The following is a 14,588-nucleotide window of genomic DNA, read 5'->3' on the forward strand; positions in this document are numbered from 1 at the left end:
CAGCCTGGTGTAAATCTTGTTGGTAAGACAGAGGCTGTCATTACTTGTAAATACCTGATACTGCTGTGAAGAACCAACCTTTTATTGGTTGGTTTATATGTTCTGTCTGCCTTTCCTCAAGGTGTTTGTTTATCAAATGGCATCCCTAATGTATCCCTCTTTCACTGTTTCCTATATGGCAGTCCAGCTGTTTTCCTTCAAGAGCGATGTCCTGACACAGGTTTATTTGTACATTTATTCTTTCTATAAAAAAACGTTCTGTAGCCCTTGTGTTGTGTAACAGATTTACTGTCTGAACACCGTGAAGTAATTTGCTCAGAGCAGGCTTATGTGCACAAGCAGGATAACGGATCTTCTGGCCAGCCTTGAACTTCTCTATTTGCTGCAAATTTGGAAGATGTGGTTGGTGCTCAACCAAGCCTAGGCCTGCTAAGCGTTCATATACCAATAAAGCCATTGCCAGCATTGACAGTATATTGGTGCTGGTGCCTGTGTAAATTTGGGCTTATAGCAAGGACAATGAATTGGAAGATTTATTTGAAAATAAACTTGGCTCCCATCTCCAAGATGGCTGTGCTGGCCTGCATGGTTGCAAACCTCCCTTCATTCGCTTCCTCCATGGAGATGGGTTGCCTGCTACAAGCCCTCTTGAGGTCGGGCACCCACCAGTGTGCACCAGTGCAATGTTTGCACTAGTAATATGCTGCTGATAGGGACTGGAGGTGAGCAGGGCAGGGAGCTGTGTTAGTGATGCTGTACAGCTCCTTAGCTAGGGTAGTCTTGTGTCTAGTTTGGTGGGGCTGCAGGCAACTTCACTGACTACTGGGTAGCTGCATCAGAAGTGTGTTTTAGTTTTGACATGTTGTTCTGCTAATGATCTTTATAGAGGTCCTTCCTTTGCTTCCCCATTACCCATACAGTAGTATTGTTCGTCTGTGTTTAATGTGTTCTATCAGAAACACACGTATGCTTGTGTCTTAAAAAGAAGAGAAGGGGAAAAAAAAAGAAAAAAAGAGAGAGTAGCTGGCCTGAAAAATTGTTACTAAGTCAATTGTTTCAGATTATTTTTCTCCCTTTACACAAGGGGGCAAATATTACTTTTATATGCATATGTACATACCCATATGCAGCTATAGTCCTACAAAGAAAACCTCAGCTGGACTGTGCCTTATTTATAAATAACTTAAGAGTTTCTTAGTTTCTATGCAGAAACCTTATTGTTGATATAATCAGAGTTGTTTCTAGTAGATGTGATGACCTTTTTTCAGTTAGTTCATATGAACATGAAAAGCAGCCATTAAAAAAAAATGTTAATTTTTTAACAATGGTCAATAAATAGTAGATGAAAAGAAGTACTGTCTGTCTTTTGTTCAGAAGTACAGGCATTAGATGCTTCCTTTGATTATACCTTTTCAACAACTACTGTTTAGCGATTCTAAACCCATAAATTGCATCTAGCCCATTAATTTTAACAGCGATTGATTGAATCTTTGTTGTAAGAATTTGTCTCAATATTTCTGAAGCTATTTATTGTTTCAGTAGTAGATTCCCCTGTTTGAATGATGTATTGTAACAGAAAAATAATTTCTCTTTTATTTTGATGATTCCTGACAATTTAACTTCAATTGCTATTCCATCTTCATAAAAACTGTTACATCTGTGGGTTTTGGCTTGGTTTGTGTAGGATTTGGGGGGGATTCTTTAAATTTAGGTTTTCAATTTATGAGGTTGAGAGAATCTCTGCCACTTTTTTTAAGTCAGCATTTCATGTCTCTGTCATTGCAGCAGGAAGCTTAAGAATACTAACTTAAATTAAAAAAACTAGAAGACTCACAATAATATCTTCTCTGTGCTTGTTGCCTCAATGTTTTCAAAGTAAAGGCAACTGGACTCATGGTTTTGGAGCACTCAAGGTCAGCAGAGCTGAATTTACTGATGTGGTGCTGTGAGTCTTCCACAAAAGTTTGCAGGAAAAAAAAAAAAATCTAAATCTCCTTTCTTCCACACCAGAAATAAGCCAAGTCTTAAAAATGACTTGCAGGAGACACTAACTGCATTGCCTTGTTAAGGTCTAGCAAAGTCATAAAAACAACAACAAAAAAAAGCCCCAAAGACATAAAATTCTTTGGAGACAGTATAACACATCTTACACGGGTGAATGCAAAAAAACCCAAGTTCTTTAAAATGGCCTGATTTAGCTGGCAGTTCTGTCAGTCAGATTCCCCAAGGAGTGTTTTCTCTCCCCCTGTCTGTAACCTACAGCTGCTGCCCTCACATGTGATGGAAGTGCAGAGCCTTCACTTACATGACATAGCTCCTCAGAATGGAAACTGTCAAAAAATCTTGACTCCCTCTAGAAGAAGGTTGTGTCTGCATCTCACAAAATTTTTTAATGATGATTAATTTTGTCTGTAACTTGCTGACCCTAATGCTGCTGCGGGTAGCTTCTTGTTCAGTCTAAGGATACCCGCCCCTACGTTTAGCGGGAACTAAAAAGTAAGAGACATCATCAAGCACTAGGTAGACTGCAAATCCCAGGCTCTAGGGAATAACTGGGAAACTGTTCATTTGTGCTGGAAAGTAGGAAATGGCAGTGAAGCACATGAAGGGAAAAGCATGAGAATCCTTCAGGCACAGATCTTGGAACTGTGAATAGAAAAGAGCGCCCTATTTTATCCTATTATTGAGAGGGCAAAAAGAGTTTCTTTTGATATTTAATCACCTGTCACCATTTCTTCCTTTTGATGGAAACAACCTTTATAACATTAACTGTTGTCATACAGTTGAAAGCATATTATATGTGTGTTAGGGAAGAGGAACATTTTCTACAGCTGCAGACTTTTCCTTCCTTTACATCTGCAAGTTCCAGGTTTTCTTTTCTCTTCTTTTTCTTCCTTGGCTTTGTAGATGTGGACTTTCTTCCAGCCTATAAATCTTCAGGCAGAAGTCTCTTACTGATGATTGGTGCAGACATATGAAAGGCTAGACCTTCACCTGTGGAAAAATGGGAATCTGTTGAGGCTCCACCCATGGGCTGGGTTCTGTCTGGACATGCTGAACGTGGAAACCCGTTGATGTCAGCAAGGTTCTGCCCAACTGTGATGTCCTGAGTTACTGGGACCTGAGCTGGTGCAAGATGTAGCAATGGGTACCACAGACTCATTGACTTTAGCAAAGTAGACAATAAGAAAAGCATTTGGCACACAGCTTGTTTATGCGTGTGCTCAGTTGGCCTTTAAGTCACTTTTTTTCCTAAATGAACTAAGCAGATGCAGGAAACTGATCCTTCTTATCGCTATGCTCAGAAGCTTAAAAATGACAGAATCATATGATCTAGTATTTGAACCTGTTTCTAGGTGTCTACTGCACTTTGCACAGCTGTCTTGACTGAGCTGTCTGTACTGATGTCAAGATTGTTTTCACTGCCTTGTTACAGCTAATTCAGTCAGCTCTGTCGCTGCGTGAGGTTGCACAGGACACTGAGCTTGGAGACCGTGATGCTGCGTTCACTCACCACTCTTCGCTCTAGTGCAGTCTAAAACCTTCATCAAATGATCTGGGTGATGCTGCAAGCGTGTAAAATCTTTGTCTGTTTGGCAGTAAAACAAGATATTCCCTGGGATTAGGGATCCCAGGGGTTATATAATTTAAATAGGTGGGGGTTTGGAGGGTTGGGTTTTTTTTGGTTTTTTTGTTGGTTGGTTGGTTGTTTTTTGCCAGCTGAAGGAGACAAATGGCTCCTCCAAAAATGGTGTTATTTTATAGTTAAGTGTCTCAGTAAACATGCTGTACGTGAGCAGTGTAAGGCTGTAGTGGAGCCAAAGAAATAACTGTGTGAAACAATGCTAGGGCTTAGTACAGTACATAATGTGGTCATCTACAAAAGCAGAGTGGTCAAAAGCTCTGTGATTAGTTGTGTTCTTGCTGAGGAGATGCTTCTTGGGATGCAGTTCCATATTGCAGCTAAACATAAAGAGACAAGCTTGCTTCATCTGCACTGGTATTCGTCTCACCTCATGGGGAGCCATTCTGGGGACCTGAACAGTGAGAAAACTAAACCAAGAAGAAAAATGAAAAATTTCATCCCTGTAGCTCCTTGAAGTAACTTGCTGCAGGATTAGAGGCTTCCCAGTACCAGTAAGAAAGGGGTAGAGACATGTGACAGCAAGGGGGAGAGGGAGACTGACATTTCGCAGCAGCTAGCCATTGGATTGATTTAGCTGCAGCATCAAATGCCTTAAGAACTGAGAGAAAAGAAAAGATATAGGAATTTGTACTCTGGGATCTTGATCTTATCTCTGTGGATCAGGTTAGCTAGAAGGCCAGAGAGGGATGGTTAGAAACAGGCTATATTTGCGTGTACCTGGCTTAGTTGCGTGTGTATTGTGCTTAGTTGCTGGCTGGGTTTAAACCACGGCAGTACCTAAATAACTGTAATGCTGTTCTCTACAATCAAGGAAGGTCTTGGCTATATGCATAAATCCCAGTGCACATACAGTTTAACTGAACTGTTCTTTAGTTAAACAAGTTTGCATGTGAGCCTTTCTGGGTATAAAGTTTAGTGTGGAGTTGTGTCTCTTTTTTCAAACAAACCTGCATTTCATCGTAAAATATTACTGCACATATTAAACATGACTGCCTAACAGCAATGATTTCAGCAAAAGCTAGTAAAATATTTAATCTATTGCACCATGGAGACTTAAAGAATTTTTGGATCTTGTTTGGACAGCAAGGAAGTGTTTTCTGTGTTGGGTAAGGCTGAAGAGAAATGGAATTTGGAGTATTTTTGCTGTACTGGCAAATGTGAAGGGACTGGTGGGGGGGGAGAGTTACCACGTCTTCATGGCTATTAGCTATCCCAACTGCAAGAAAATACTATTTTCTTCCAGGAAATGAGTACAGTTCAGTTTGCCTGAACTGAACCTGCTAAACTATTCCCCTTTTCAAAATGGCAATTCAGCGTAACTGGTATTAGCAACAAGAATATCAGTGCTGCTCAGCTACAAATTACTGCACGTTTTAAACTTCTGTACATTTTTGAGCTAATTTAAATGATAGCATGTTGAAAAAAGTATGTAGTAACTTGCAGCCTGTCTGCTACATGACATTCATCAGTAAAGTCAGTAGAAGTACAGGATTCAAACTGATGGGCTCCTCATTGATGCTACATTGAACATCTGCACTTTATTTGCATAGGAGGGATTTCCAGGTGATTTCAGAATCTGGGTTGGGATTTGTTTTCCCATTTGTGTATTAATTTATCACCAAATAAGGACATGAACGTGTCTGTGTGGATATGTTTGTCACTTTTCACACAGCTTTTCCTTCTTTTGAGATTGTAAAGTACTAACAGAAGTTTACTACAGTTTGCATCTACTGTTAACCATCTGTGCCCCCTAAAATCTGGGGAGGTTGGAGAGACGGCAGCCCTGGCCATTTTGTACCCATTTTGCACAGGGCAACGGTAGTGCTGTGAGTACTGCTACTACTGTTAATATATCTATGAGAACCATATGACAGTAACCAAAATACTATTTTTTTTTCAGCACTGCATCACAATTTGCAGTAGCGCTGGGGTTGGTAAAGTTATATCATGGCTGTAGAGCTTTTACTAGCCTGCAAGCTACCAGCCTACGTTAAAAGATGCCAAGATGGTATGGCAGCATAACCAGGTCAACAAGGTTATGAGAGTTATAAGCTAACCTGCTCAAGAAGGTATTGAGGCTATAACTAATGCTATAGGGGCCCAAAATAATCTGCCTCCCAGATATATAGTAATCTTTCAAAGTGGTATAAAGTAAGCTATTGCAAATGCTCATCCATTGGTATTGCAGTTGATTTTTGCCAGCCTAAAGATACGGGTTACCATGGGGTTTTTTTTACATCCTTATCTGAAAGAGGCTGGATAGCAAAACCTCCCAATGAAGACCTTGCTAAAACTCTTCGCAACTCTTATTTATATACCTAGCTTTTGTTTATAGGCTACCGTAGAGACCTTTAGGAGTGAAAACTTGTGTATGTTGACTGGACTGAAGTCTAGCGGTGTTTCCCTCCATAACTTTCATAGACTCAAAAGCTAGTGCAGCTTGGAAGGGACACCAGAGCATGCCGAGTCCAGCCACATGTCTTTGTGTCGGAGCTTTCACCTGCCAAATGTGGGGTTCCTAACTTGAGACACATAGTATAGATTTCAACAACTGTGGTAACTATCTTAATTTTCTTCATAAATAGCAAAGAGAACTAGATGAGAGAGAATATCAGGTCTGATTTAGATGTCTTCTGGTTGTTCTGTCATCCTTCACTGGTGCTTATGTCTCCTCAGTGAATATAAAGGGAGTGCAGATAATTAATTCAGATATAGATATCTGTATATTTATACATGTAAGCATCTGCATTTGTCATCTATAATGATAGCTTTTTTTATTTTTTTTTAAATTCTTTTAGAAGCCTGGTAGTTGCTCTCTGCAATTTGGAAACAATTTAATTTAAAAGGAAACATAAATTGCAGTGATACCACATACATAACAGGACTCTTTAGATGTCTTTGGCACCTCTCATTTGAAATTTCTTTATTGGGTCTGGACTACTATGATTGGGAAGCTGTCTAAGGCTGCCAGAACCACTCTACCTTTTAGGTGGCTATTGATTGACTTCCAGCTCAATTTATCTCTACTTTTCCCTGTGTTCCTTCAGAATTAGGGTTTGGCAGGCTCTCAGGAGGCGGGAAGCACTTGAGTTAGCTGTGGTGATACCCTGCCTCAGGCTCACCCCAGCTGGGCTGTGACATCTGTAAATAGTGCTGATGGCCGTCTTGGGACGGGAGCTGTGGGTACTGATGGGCTGTGTCCGCTTTGTTTCCAGCCGTTGTGCTGACAATAACTGCCTTCATCCCTTCACTGCTTGCCCCTTTGGGAGGGCAGTCTTAACTAACGTCATGTATAGTATTTTATTCAATTGAGCTGTTCAGCTTGCTTTCATGAGTAAGTTAGCAGAACTGGTAGGAACACATTATAAATGATGACAGATAAAGATATTTTGCAACAGTAGCAAGTCCCCAGAGACTTCCTCCGCTCTGCCTTCTGCTTTCAGTTAGTGACCACCTTCTAGCGTCTGCCGATTAAAACATTTCAAAACTGACATCTGGTTTTAACCCCATATGTTTTGATTGCAGCTTTTGTGGGTATTCTTTATGTAGAAACCAAGAAAGCAAGCCTCGAATTTCTATAGCAATAACTTCCCTTTGTGTTGAATTTTTGCTTGTATTTTTTCTTTCCTTCTTTCTTGCGTTCCCATAGAAGAAGGATGTGATCATGATGACACAATCTTTTCTTTTACAGAAAAAATCTGAAATCATTTTTTGCAAGATACAAGACGTTGCAGTGGACGAGTTCTTATGCTTTGCCAGACTTCCCTTACGATGTCAAGTGCGTATTGGCAGAAAGAAAATGCCCTGATCACAGTATGAGAATAAGGATTATCGAATTTTTACAAGCAGACATGACAAAATACCTAGAAGGATCACTGTGAGTAAACATTGTTAAATTTATTTGGGGGCATTACCAATTGGCTGCAGAAGTAAATTTTCAAATAAATGTAAAGCCATTCTCTTAATATGCTTGCTTAAATAGAGCAGGCTAAGGGCCTGAAACCGTTGAAGCCAACAGGAAGACTTTGTGCCAACCTTAAAGCTGTTTCCTTTGTTATTTGGAGGGGAATCAATAGTCTTGGAAATAGTCAGTTTAATGTATATCAGCATAGACTCCAGACAGTGTCTAATACTGTCTAGAATACCAAGTATTTCTTTCACATCTCCATCTTGTTTGCACAGGTATCCGAACAGTCAGCAATATAACATTGTTGTCAATGCTCTGCTGCAGGCGTACCCATTCCTTGATGAAAATGGGAATGGCTTTGTAAGTATTGTAAAGAGTACTCCGTCTTGAAAAATAGAGGTTGTTTTTTTGTTTGTTTGTTTGTTTTTCACATAATCAATTGCAAGAAAATAACTTAGTTCAGAGGAAATCAACATCGATTTCTTATATACTGGCTCTATCCAGAGCTGTGAGCTTCACTTTGACATGTTTGGCAAATCACGTTCTTATTTCATTATATTAATTAAAGATTAATCCAGTTATAGCCATTCCTCAAAGCCACTGTGAGATCATGCAGACCTGTACATGAAGTCCTTGGTTGCTTGCTGGGTACAGTTTCTTTCTGCATTGATTTCTTCCAAATGATAAATTTAAGTAAATGTGACTTATTTTTGTTTTTAAAAACAAAGAAGCCAAGACTTTAGAAAATTGTCTGTATGAGGACTAACATATGACTGATGCTCTTGCAATGCACTGTGATCACTTGTGTGCAAGATATCTAGCATGCAGTAATACTACTGGTTTAAGTATGTCGGGAATCTAGGCCTAATTAAAAAAAAAAATCATTATTTAAAAACACTGGTTGTGATCTCAATGGGGTCATAACAGAAAGCAGTGGAAGGAGGTGACTTAAATTTGAACTACATTTTTTCACTCTTGTGACCCAGAATACACATCTGTGGTCTCAGAGGACAGTGTTCACCTTTTGACTTCACATCATTGCTTTGCCATGTGATACTTTTATAGCATCTTGTAAAAGCTTGTGAGACTCAGTGGGGATCGTTAGCTTTAAACGTATATATTTATATATCTCGTGTGCAGTTACTGCAGAAAACAAAATAATTCTAAGAAGAAAAAAAAAAGTGAGGATTAAGGGGTGGCTATTCTAGTTCTCCCCTGAGCCCAGGCATTGTAGAAGGGAAGGGACTAAAGAAAAAAAACGCATCTCAGAGAGGAGAGAGGGAGCAGAAGGATCAGACAGCAACAGTCCACCCTTATTTTCAATCAGGAGATCTCTCTGAATACCTCAGTGGGGCTCCCCAGCTGGGCTCCTGGGTAATGCTATGGCTTCATCTGGCTCCCTTTGTGAAGGGGAGCTGGAATGACATTCAGGTCCGGTCTGAAGACCTTTTTACAGCCTTTAACTTTTAAAAACTGTTTTTAAACAGAGATTCTTAAGTTAGGTTTTCAAAGGGCTTTAATTGCAGCAGGACCAGAGACAGAGTGAAACTACTTATAACTCCATTCTTTGGGGAATGGCTCATGGCTTCCCAGATCAATCCCAGAATTGGTGCTGGCAGAAGTTATGTGATGGGGCAGAGACTTCAGAGTTGTTGCTCTTTATCTTTTGATATTTCTCTCATGGTTACTAGAAAGCATATCTGGCAGAAACCACAGTAAGCAAGCGAGGAAGCTGGAATTAAGAGTTTGCAATATTGCTAGTCTAATGCTTCTGAGCCAGCCCCTCTCCGTTGCTGGGCTTGAGGCAGGAACAAATGCACTAAAGGTGTATGTCTGTATGCTTAAGGTGGGAGGAGGGGTTGAGAATGAATTACTATTTTTATTGGCCCTACTGTTAGACATTCTGTTCTTCCCTCACCATCATAGAGGCTATAAATACTTCTTTTTTTCTTGATCTAAGATAGTTGTGCGTTACAACAGCAATGGCTTAAAACAAACCCTACAACATATGCACAGCTACTTAGGCTTGCAATAAAACTGAGTTCATACACCTTTAAGAAACACATGAACAACAACAACAACAAAAAATTGGCTAACCACCATTCTTCCATCTTTTCTCAGAAAAAGTGTCTTCAGCAGCTCAAAAAAGTGAGGTTTTTGTAGGCCTTTCTTTTAAAATTGCTCAGGCTAGCATGGGACTGTAAGAATTGCTGCTTGCTGTTCCTGATGACAGTACTGAATCACAGGTCTTGTAAGACATAAAATATTACTTACTGAGAGGTTTTGAGTACCTTAAACTTGTTTATCTATAATAATTAGACAGTTGTTACTGCAATTTTTGAATAGTACATTGAAAGTATTTAAGAAGGCTATCAATAAAATAATTCAGAGGGAAAACAGAAAGCTCTTTATTTGGCAACTGATAGCTAAATGTAGAAAAGGAAAACTGTAACGAGAGAAGTATTTTAAGCAAAAATTAAATAACATGTATGTAAACTTCTGGAGATGCAGTTCATATAATGTGTTTTTGGTGTCTACATTGGGAAGAGAGGAATAGCACTATGGAAGTTCTTGTTTCTTTCTGTGGACTCCAAAGGGAGCTCGGGTGAGCGGCTGTGCACAGGTGTCTGTGTCTGATAGGTAACCCCCTCCTTTCGGTGTGTTGTAAGGCTGGAGAAAGGGACACGCAGAACATGGCAGTTGAGCTGGGCAGGCTTCTGAGAATAATGTTTTCCAGGACTGGTAGATTAATAAAGTTATCCGAGTTTATTTAGAATACCAACAAACATGCTTTCAACTATTCGGACTTTTAATATCTTGTCAAAGTTACAGGAAAAAGAAATAGTTGCACGCACTTCAGAAAACAAAAGGCCGAACGTAGTTTGGTGTACAAAGTCTGGCGTTCCCTCTGGCGTGCTGGAGCTCGCCTCTGCCGGCTGGTGTCTTCCTTTCTGCTGCGCAAAGTGCTCTATCCCTATCTGTATTCTGTAGCTATCTGTCTGTGTCGTTAATGATGTTAATTTATTGCTGTGCTATGTCTTGGCTCCTAGATTCAGTTAAACTCTAAATTCACGCTTAAAAGTAAAGCAATTGCTTATCCTTTGGGGTGGAGGAGCAGCCACAGAATCTGCTGGGGGCTGCAGAAGTTCTTAATGAGATGCCCTGAGAAGGTCTGTCAGTGGTGTGATTTTATTTTTAACTCGCGAGTCTTACGGTTTGGAGCCCTTCACCAGAAATGGATGTGTCTTGGCCGCTGGAGGGATGCAGTGACAACCGTTCTGGGTTCTTCCACGGCAAGTATGCACGCTTGTGCGTGGCGTGGGTGGGCAGGGGCAGCCCGTGGGGCATTCTGGCTGAGGAAAGAGAAAGCTCATCCCGTGGGAGACCTTGACATTCCAGAATTAGCTTTTTCTTCTGACCAAGAACAGAAAATCAGAATGTAAAGAACTTGATGTAATGAAAAACTTGGAGAAACTATGAATTGGAAATGTCAGCACTTTTGTTGCAACATTTTCATGGAAATTAAATGGCTTGGAAAATTGGAAAGGGGAAAGATCTGCTGGAAAACATAGAGGAAGAACAACAAAAAAACAAACCTAAGAGCACCTAAATGCACACCAGTATTTTCATGACAGGAAAAAATTTTACTTGCAAAACTTTGAACATTTTTTTTTTTTTTTTTTTTTGTTTTGGTTGGTTGGTTGGTTTGGGGGTTTTTGTTTGGTTTGGTTTTTTTTTGGGGGGGGGTATGTTGTTTCTTTTGTTTGGTTGGTTTTTTCCCCCAAATACTGGACACTTTTTATTTACAACTCAAAACTATTTTAAACAAGTAATTCAAACAATGTGTGCATTATGTAGAAATGTAGTCTAATATTTTCAATCTCATACTGTTGCAATGAGAGGTCATTAAAGATTAGTGTTTCAAGATTTATTAGTAGATTATCCATAATTCTATTTTCTTAAAAGGTTTCCTATTTAATTTTGCAGTAGAGAAAAATATGCTTCTGTGCCATTAGCCCTTGAAAAGGATATCTAATGGAATATAGTCTGAATGATGCTAATGATCCTAAATGAATAAGTTTAAAAATAAGGTTATGAATAAGCTACTTATATACTATGAATTTAAAAGAAGGTTATTTACTAGGTCACTGTAGAAGCAGGAATTAAGAAAGAACTATCTGAAATCCTAAATAATAGTAAAAAAAAAATTATACTAAAAGCAAAACTCATTTAAGAGGTCTGTGGAGCACTTGGAATGAAATTGTTTTCCCCACGCTGTTCTGAGATTAGCTTTGGGACAAAAGTACTTTAAGGTGTTTACCTAAGGATTTTTTCCTATGATGTTTTTGTCTACTTAAAGAACAATATTATTCTAAAGTTACACATACAACATTTTAAAAAATTAATCTCCATTTAATTATTAAATGCACTATTAGATTTCTCATTTATAATGTAACCAATGCAACATTTGTAAGTAGTTACAGACAAATAGGTGGTATAAAAAAAGCCAACGTCACAGTCGCAGCAGTCAAAAGAAAATTGGCGTGACACTGCTTCTTGACCACTCGCAAGATACTATTCTATTTGTATTTATTCCTTTTACAAGGGTTACGGCCAACCATTTGGAAAGAGTCACTGCCCTTATTTCATTTCAGCCAACAATTGAAAATTGTATGATTTCAAGACAACCATACATGAAGAGGGAAAGGAAGGGGCACGCTCATCCGCACCACTTGCCAGCGGGCTTTGCGTAAGCGGCTCCCTCGAGCTCAGGGCTGCCGAGCGGTGCCGTGATGCTGGCGAAACCCAGGATCCCAGCGCTGACATGCCCGATTTATGTAACCACTGCGCACAAAATGATTATTCGCTAGTAAATTACTGCTTTTAATCTGCGTGTAATCCTTTCCCTCCTATGTCAGATAGACACAGACTAATCCTTCTGCTCCCTTGCAAGCATTGTAAACCTTCCAGGGGTGGTTTGGGTTGTTCGGGGTTTGGGTTTTTTTGGGGGGGTTGGGGGGGGGCAGAATTAATAGAAAATAAAGTTAGCAGTTCAGAAATGGTAACAAAATTATGGTTTTTAGAAGATGCATTACCCGCTAGGGAAACCACGTGAATGTATATGCTTGCAGTCTCATTCATGAAATACGTATGTGAGAAGGGACTTGGCTAAGCTTATGAGAATCCTATTACAGAAATAGATTTAGTTAAAACTCTCAATTTATCTGAGGACAGGAGGATGAAACAGCTGAATGTTTTGAACTTTGAGGGATATTTAAAGCTCTGTATAGGTGTCAGCATATTCTTTCTTGTGGAAGAATAAGCGAAAAAGTCTTCTAGCCAAACAAAGGTTTTCAAAAGAAAGAAACTGTGCAAAACTCAACTAAGGGGACATTTAAATTGTCAGCTGCTAATATATTCTGGGATGATCATGTTTTAAAATATTTTAATGTCTGTTGAACACTTCAGAGAAGCATTAAGCTAAGGTTTTTGTTTGCTTGTTTCTTAACAGCCTTTAAATAACAATGTTTCAAACAAATTTTGCTAGGCATATAAGGGGATGTTTGCATCAAAATGTAAATGCATAGGGCCAGAATTGTAAACGTATTTAGGAACCTTAATGGTTCAGGCAGATACCAAATGGGATTTTCAAGGCATGCGGTCACATTACTGCTTTAGAAAACAGTGCTGGAGTGTAATACTCAAATTGAGGCTGTAAATATGCCTTGTGAGAAGACTGGGTGAGCAGTTGTGCTCTATTTCAAATCGTCATGTTTAGGTTGGTGATGACGTGACTCCTGTTCTGGCAGAATCCGAAGTCTGAAGTTTACATACTGGAAATGCAGATGGCTTTGTTTTCTTTCCAGTTCTCAGATGTTCACATGTGACTGGCAGTGAGAGGACACTTCTGCAAGACCCTGTAGGTGGGTGGCAGAAATGGTCGCCCTGGGAAGGGCACACCTGCCCTGGCTGGACCAGGTCTGCCCAAGAAGAGCTGAGGTCGACGCCCTAGGGGCTGTACTCTCGTAGCTCTTAGCTCTTCCGCTCTTATTTTGCACCATTCGTGGAGCTCTTGCTTTCAGGATTGAGGACCTGTAAGTCAGCTAGTACCCTAGGCAAGTCAGAGCAGTATTTTCAGCAGGAGAAAGGCAAGGTCACACGGCTTCCACCACCATCTTTTAAGAGACCCTCCCATCCGTATCCCGTGGATAAGAAAGGCAGGCACATCAGACTCGCTGCAAAGAAAGATACTGTACTACTTAGTCTACTTTTACTGAATTCTGGTTTACACCAAAGTTAATCCTTAAAGTCATATTGTTGTCCTAAAAGCGGATTCGTTACCTGCTGTGCAATAGACCAATCTCACACGCTCAGGAGGGATTGCTTTTTATTCAGGCCTGGGTGCTCGGTGGACTTTCCACAAACCAAGCACACCAGATTCATCAGGAGTGTCTCTTTTATACGGTAACAATTGCATCTAATTTATTAAACTACTCCTACCTAGTAAATATTCAGATTATCTAATGCATATGCATAGGATTATATAACCGTGACACATCAAATGCCTTCTCTGCATGCGCGGGAGTCTTGAGTGGCCTTCGGTGGTCATTTGGGGAGGTATCCCTTCCTCACTTTGACTGCTAAGTCGCTCTGTGGTGGGTCAATGGTTCGTTTTCCTGCCAAGAGGTATGTATCGTCAATCAGGAAAGAATAGAAAGGGTCAGAGTAACCTTGGCTACTTCTCTAGGTATTATTGAAATTGTTTGAAGTTGAAAATTATTAAGTAACAATTCAAAGCAGGATTTTCTATATCTGACATCAATATTACCTTGACTAATAAAGGACACCATTTTGGTAAGAAATTTGGGGTAATTGTTTTTCTGTTTATATTGTGGTCTAGTATGTCAGTGACTACAGCATTAAGTGAGTATAGTATTGGAGTCAGTTTTAGAAAATGCGGTAACAGCTACTTGAATCTCTCTTGCCACGTCCTGTCACTTACAGTCACTCTTCTAATTTTTGTTCCCTCTGACT

General features: G+C 39.8%; 1 protein-coding gene across 2 annotated transcripts in view; it reads left to right on the plus strand.

The window, feature by feature from the left end:
- The window catches only part of SAMD3 (sterile alpha motif domain containing 3), a 55,635-nt gene that overhangs the window by 9,296 nt on the left and 31,751 nt on the right, over positions 1–14,588 (plus strand). For both annotated transcript variants that reach the window (XM_030022454.1, XM_030022455.2), the window contains exons 6-7: positions 7,338–7,523; positions 7,829–7,913. In XM_030022454.1, the coding sequence (XP_029878314.1) occupies positions 7,338–7,523; positions 7,829–7,913 (271 nt within the window). The remainder of the gene's footprint in view (positions 1–7,337; positions 7,524–7,828; positions 7,914–14,588) is intronic.

The sequence above is a fragment of the Aquila chrysaetos genome, chromosome 8 (genome assembly GCF_900496995.4).
Source record: "Aquila chrysaetos chrysaetos chromosome 8, bAquChr1.4, whole genome shotgun sequence".
In the NCBI taxonomy this organism is placed as follows: Eukaryota; Metazoa; Chordata; class Aves; order Accipitriformes; family Accipitridae; genus Aquila; species Aquila chrysaetos.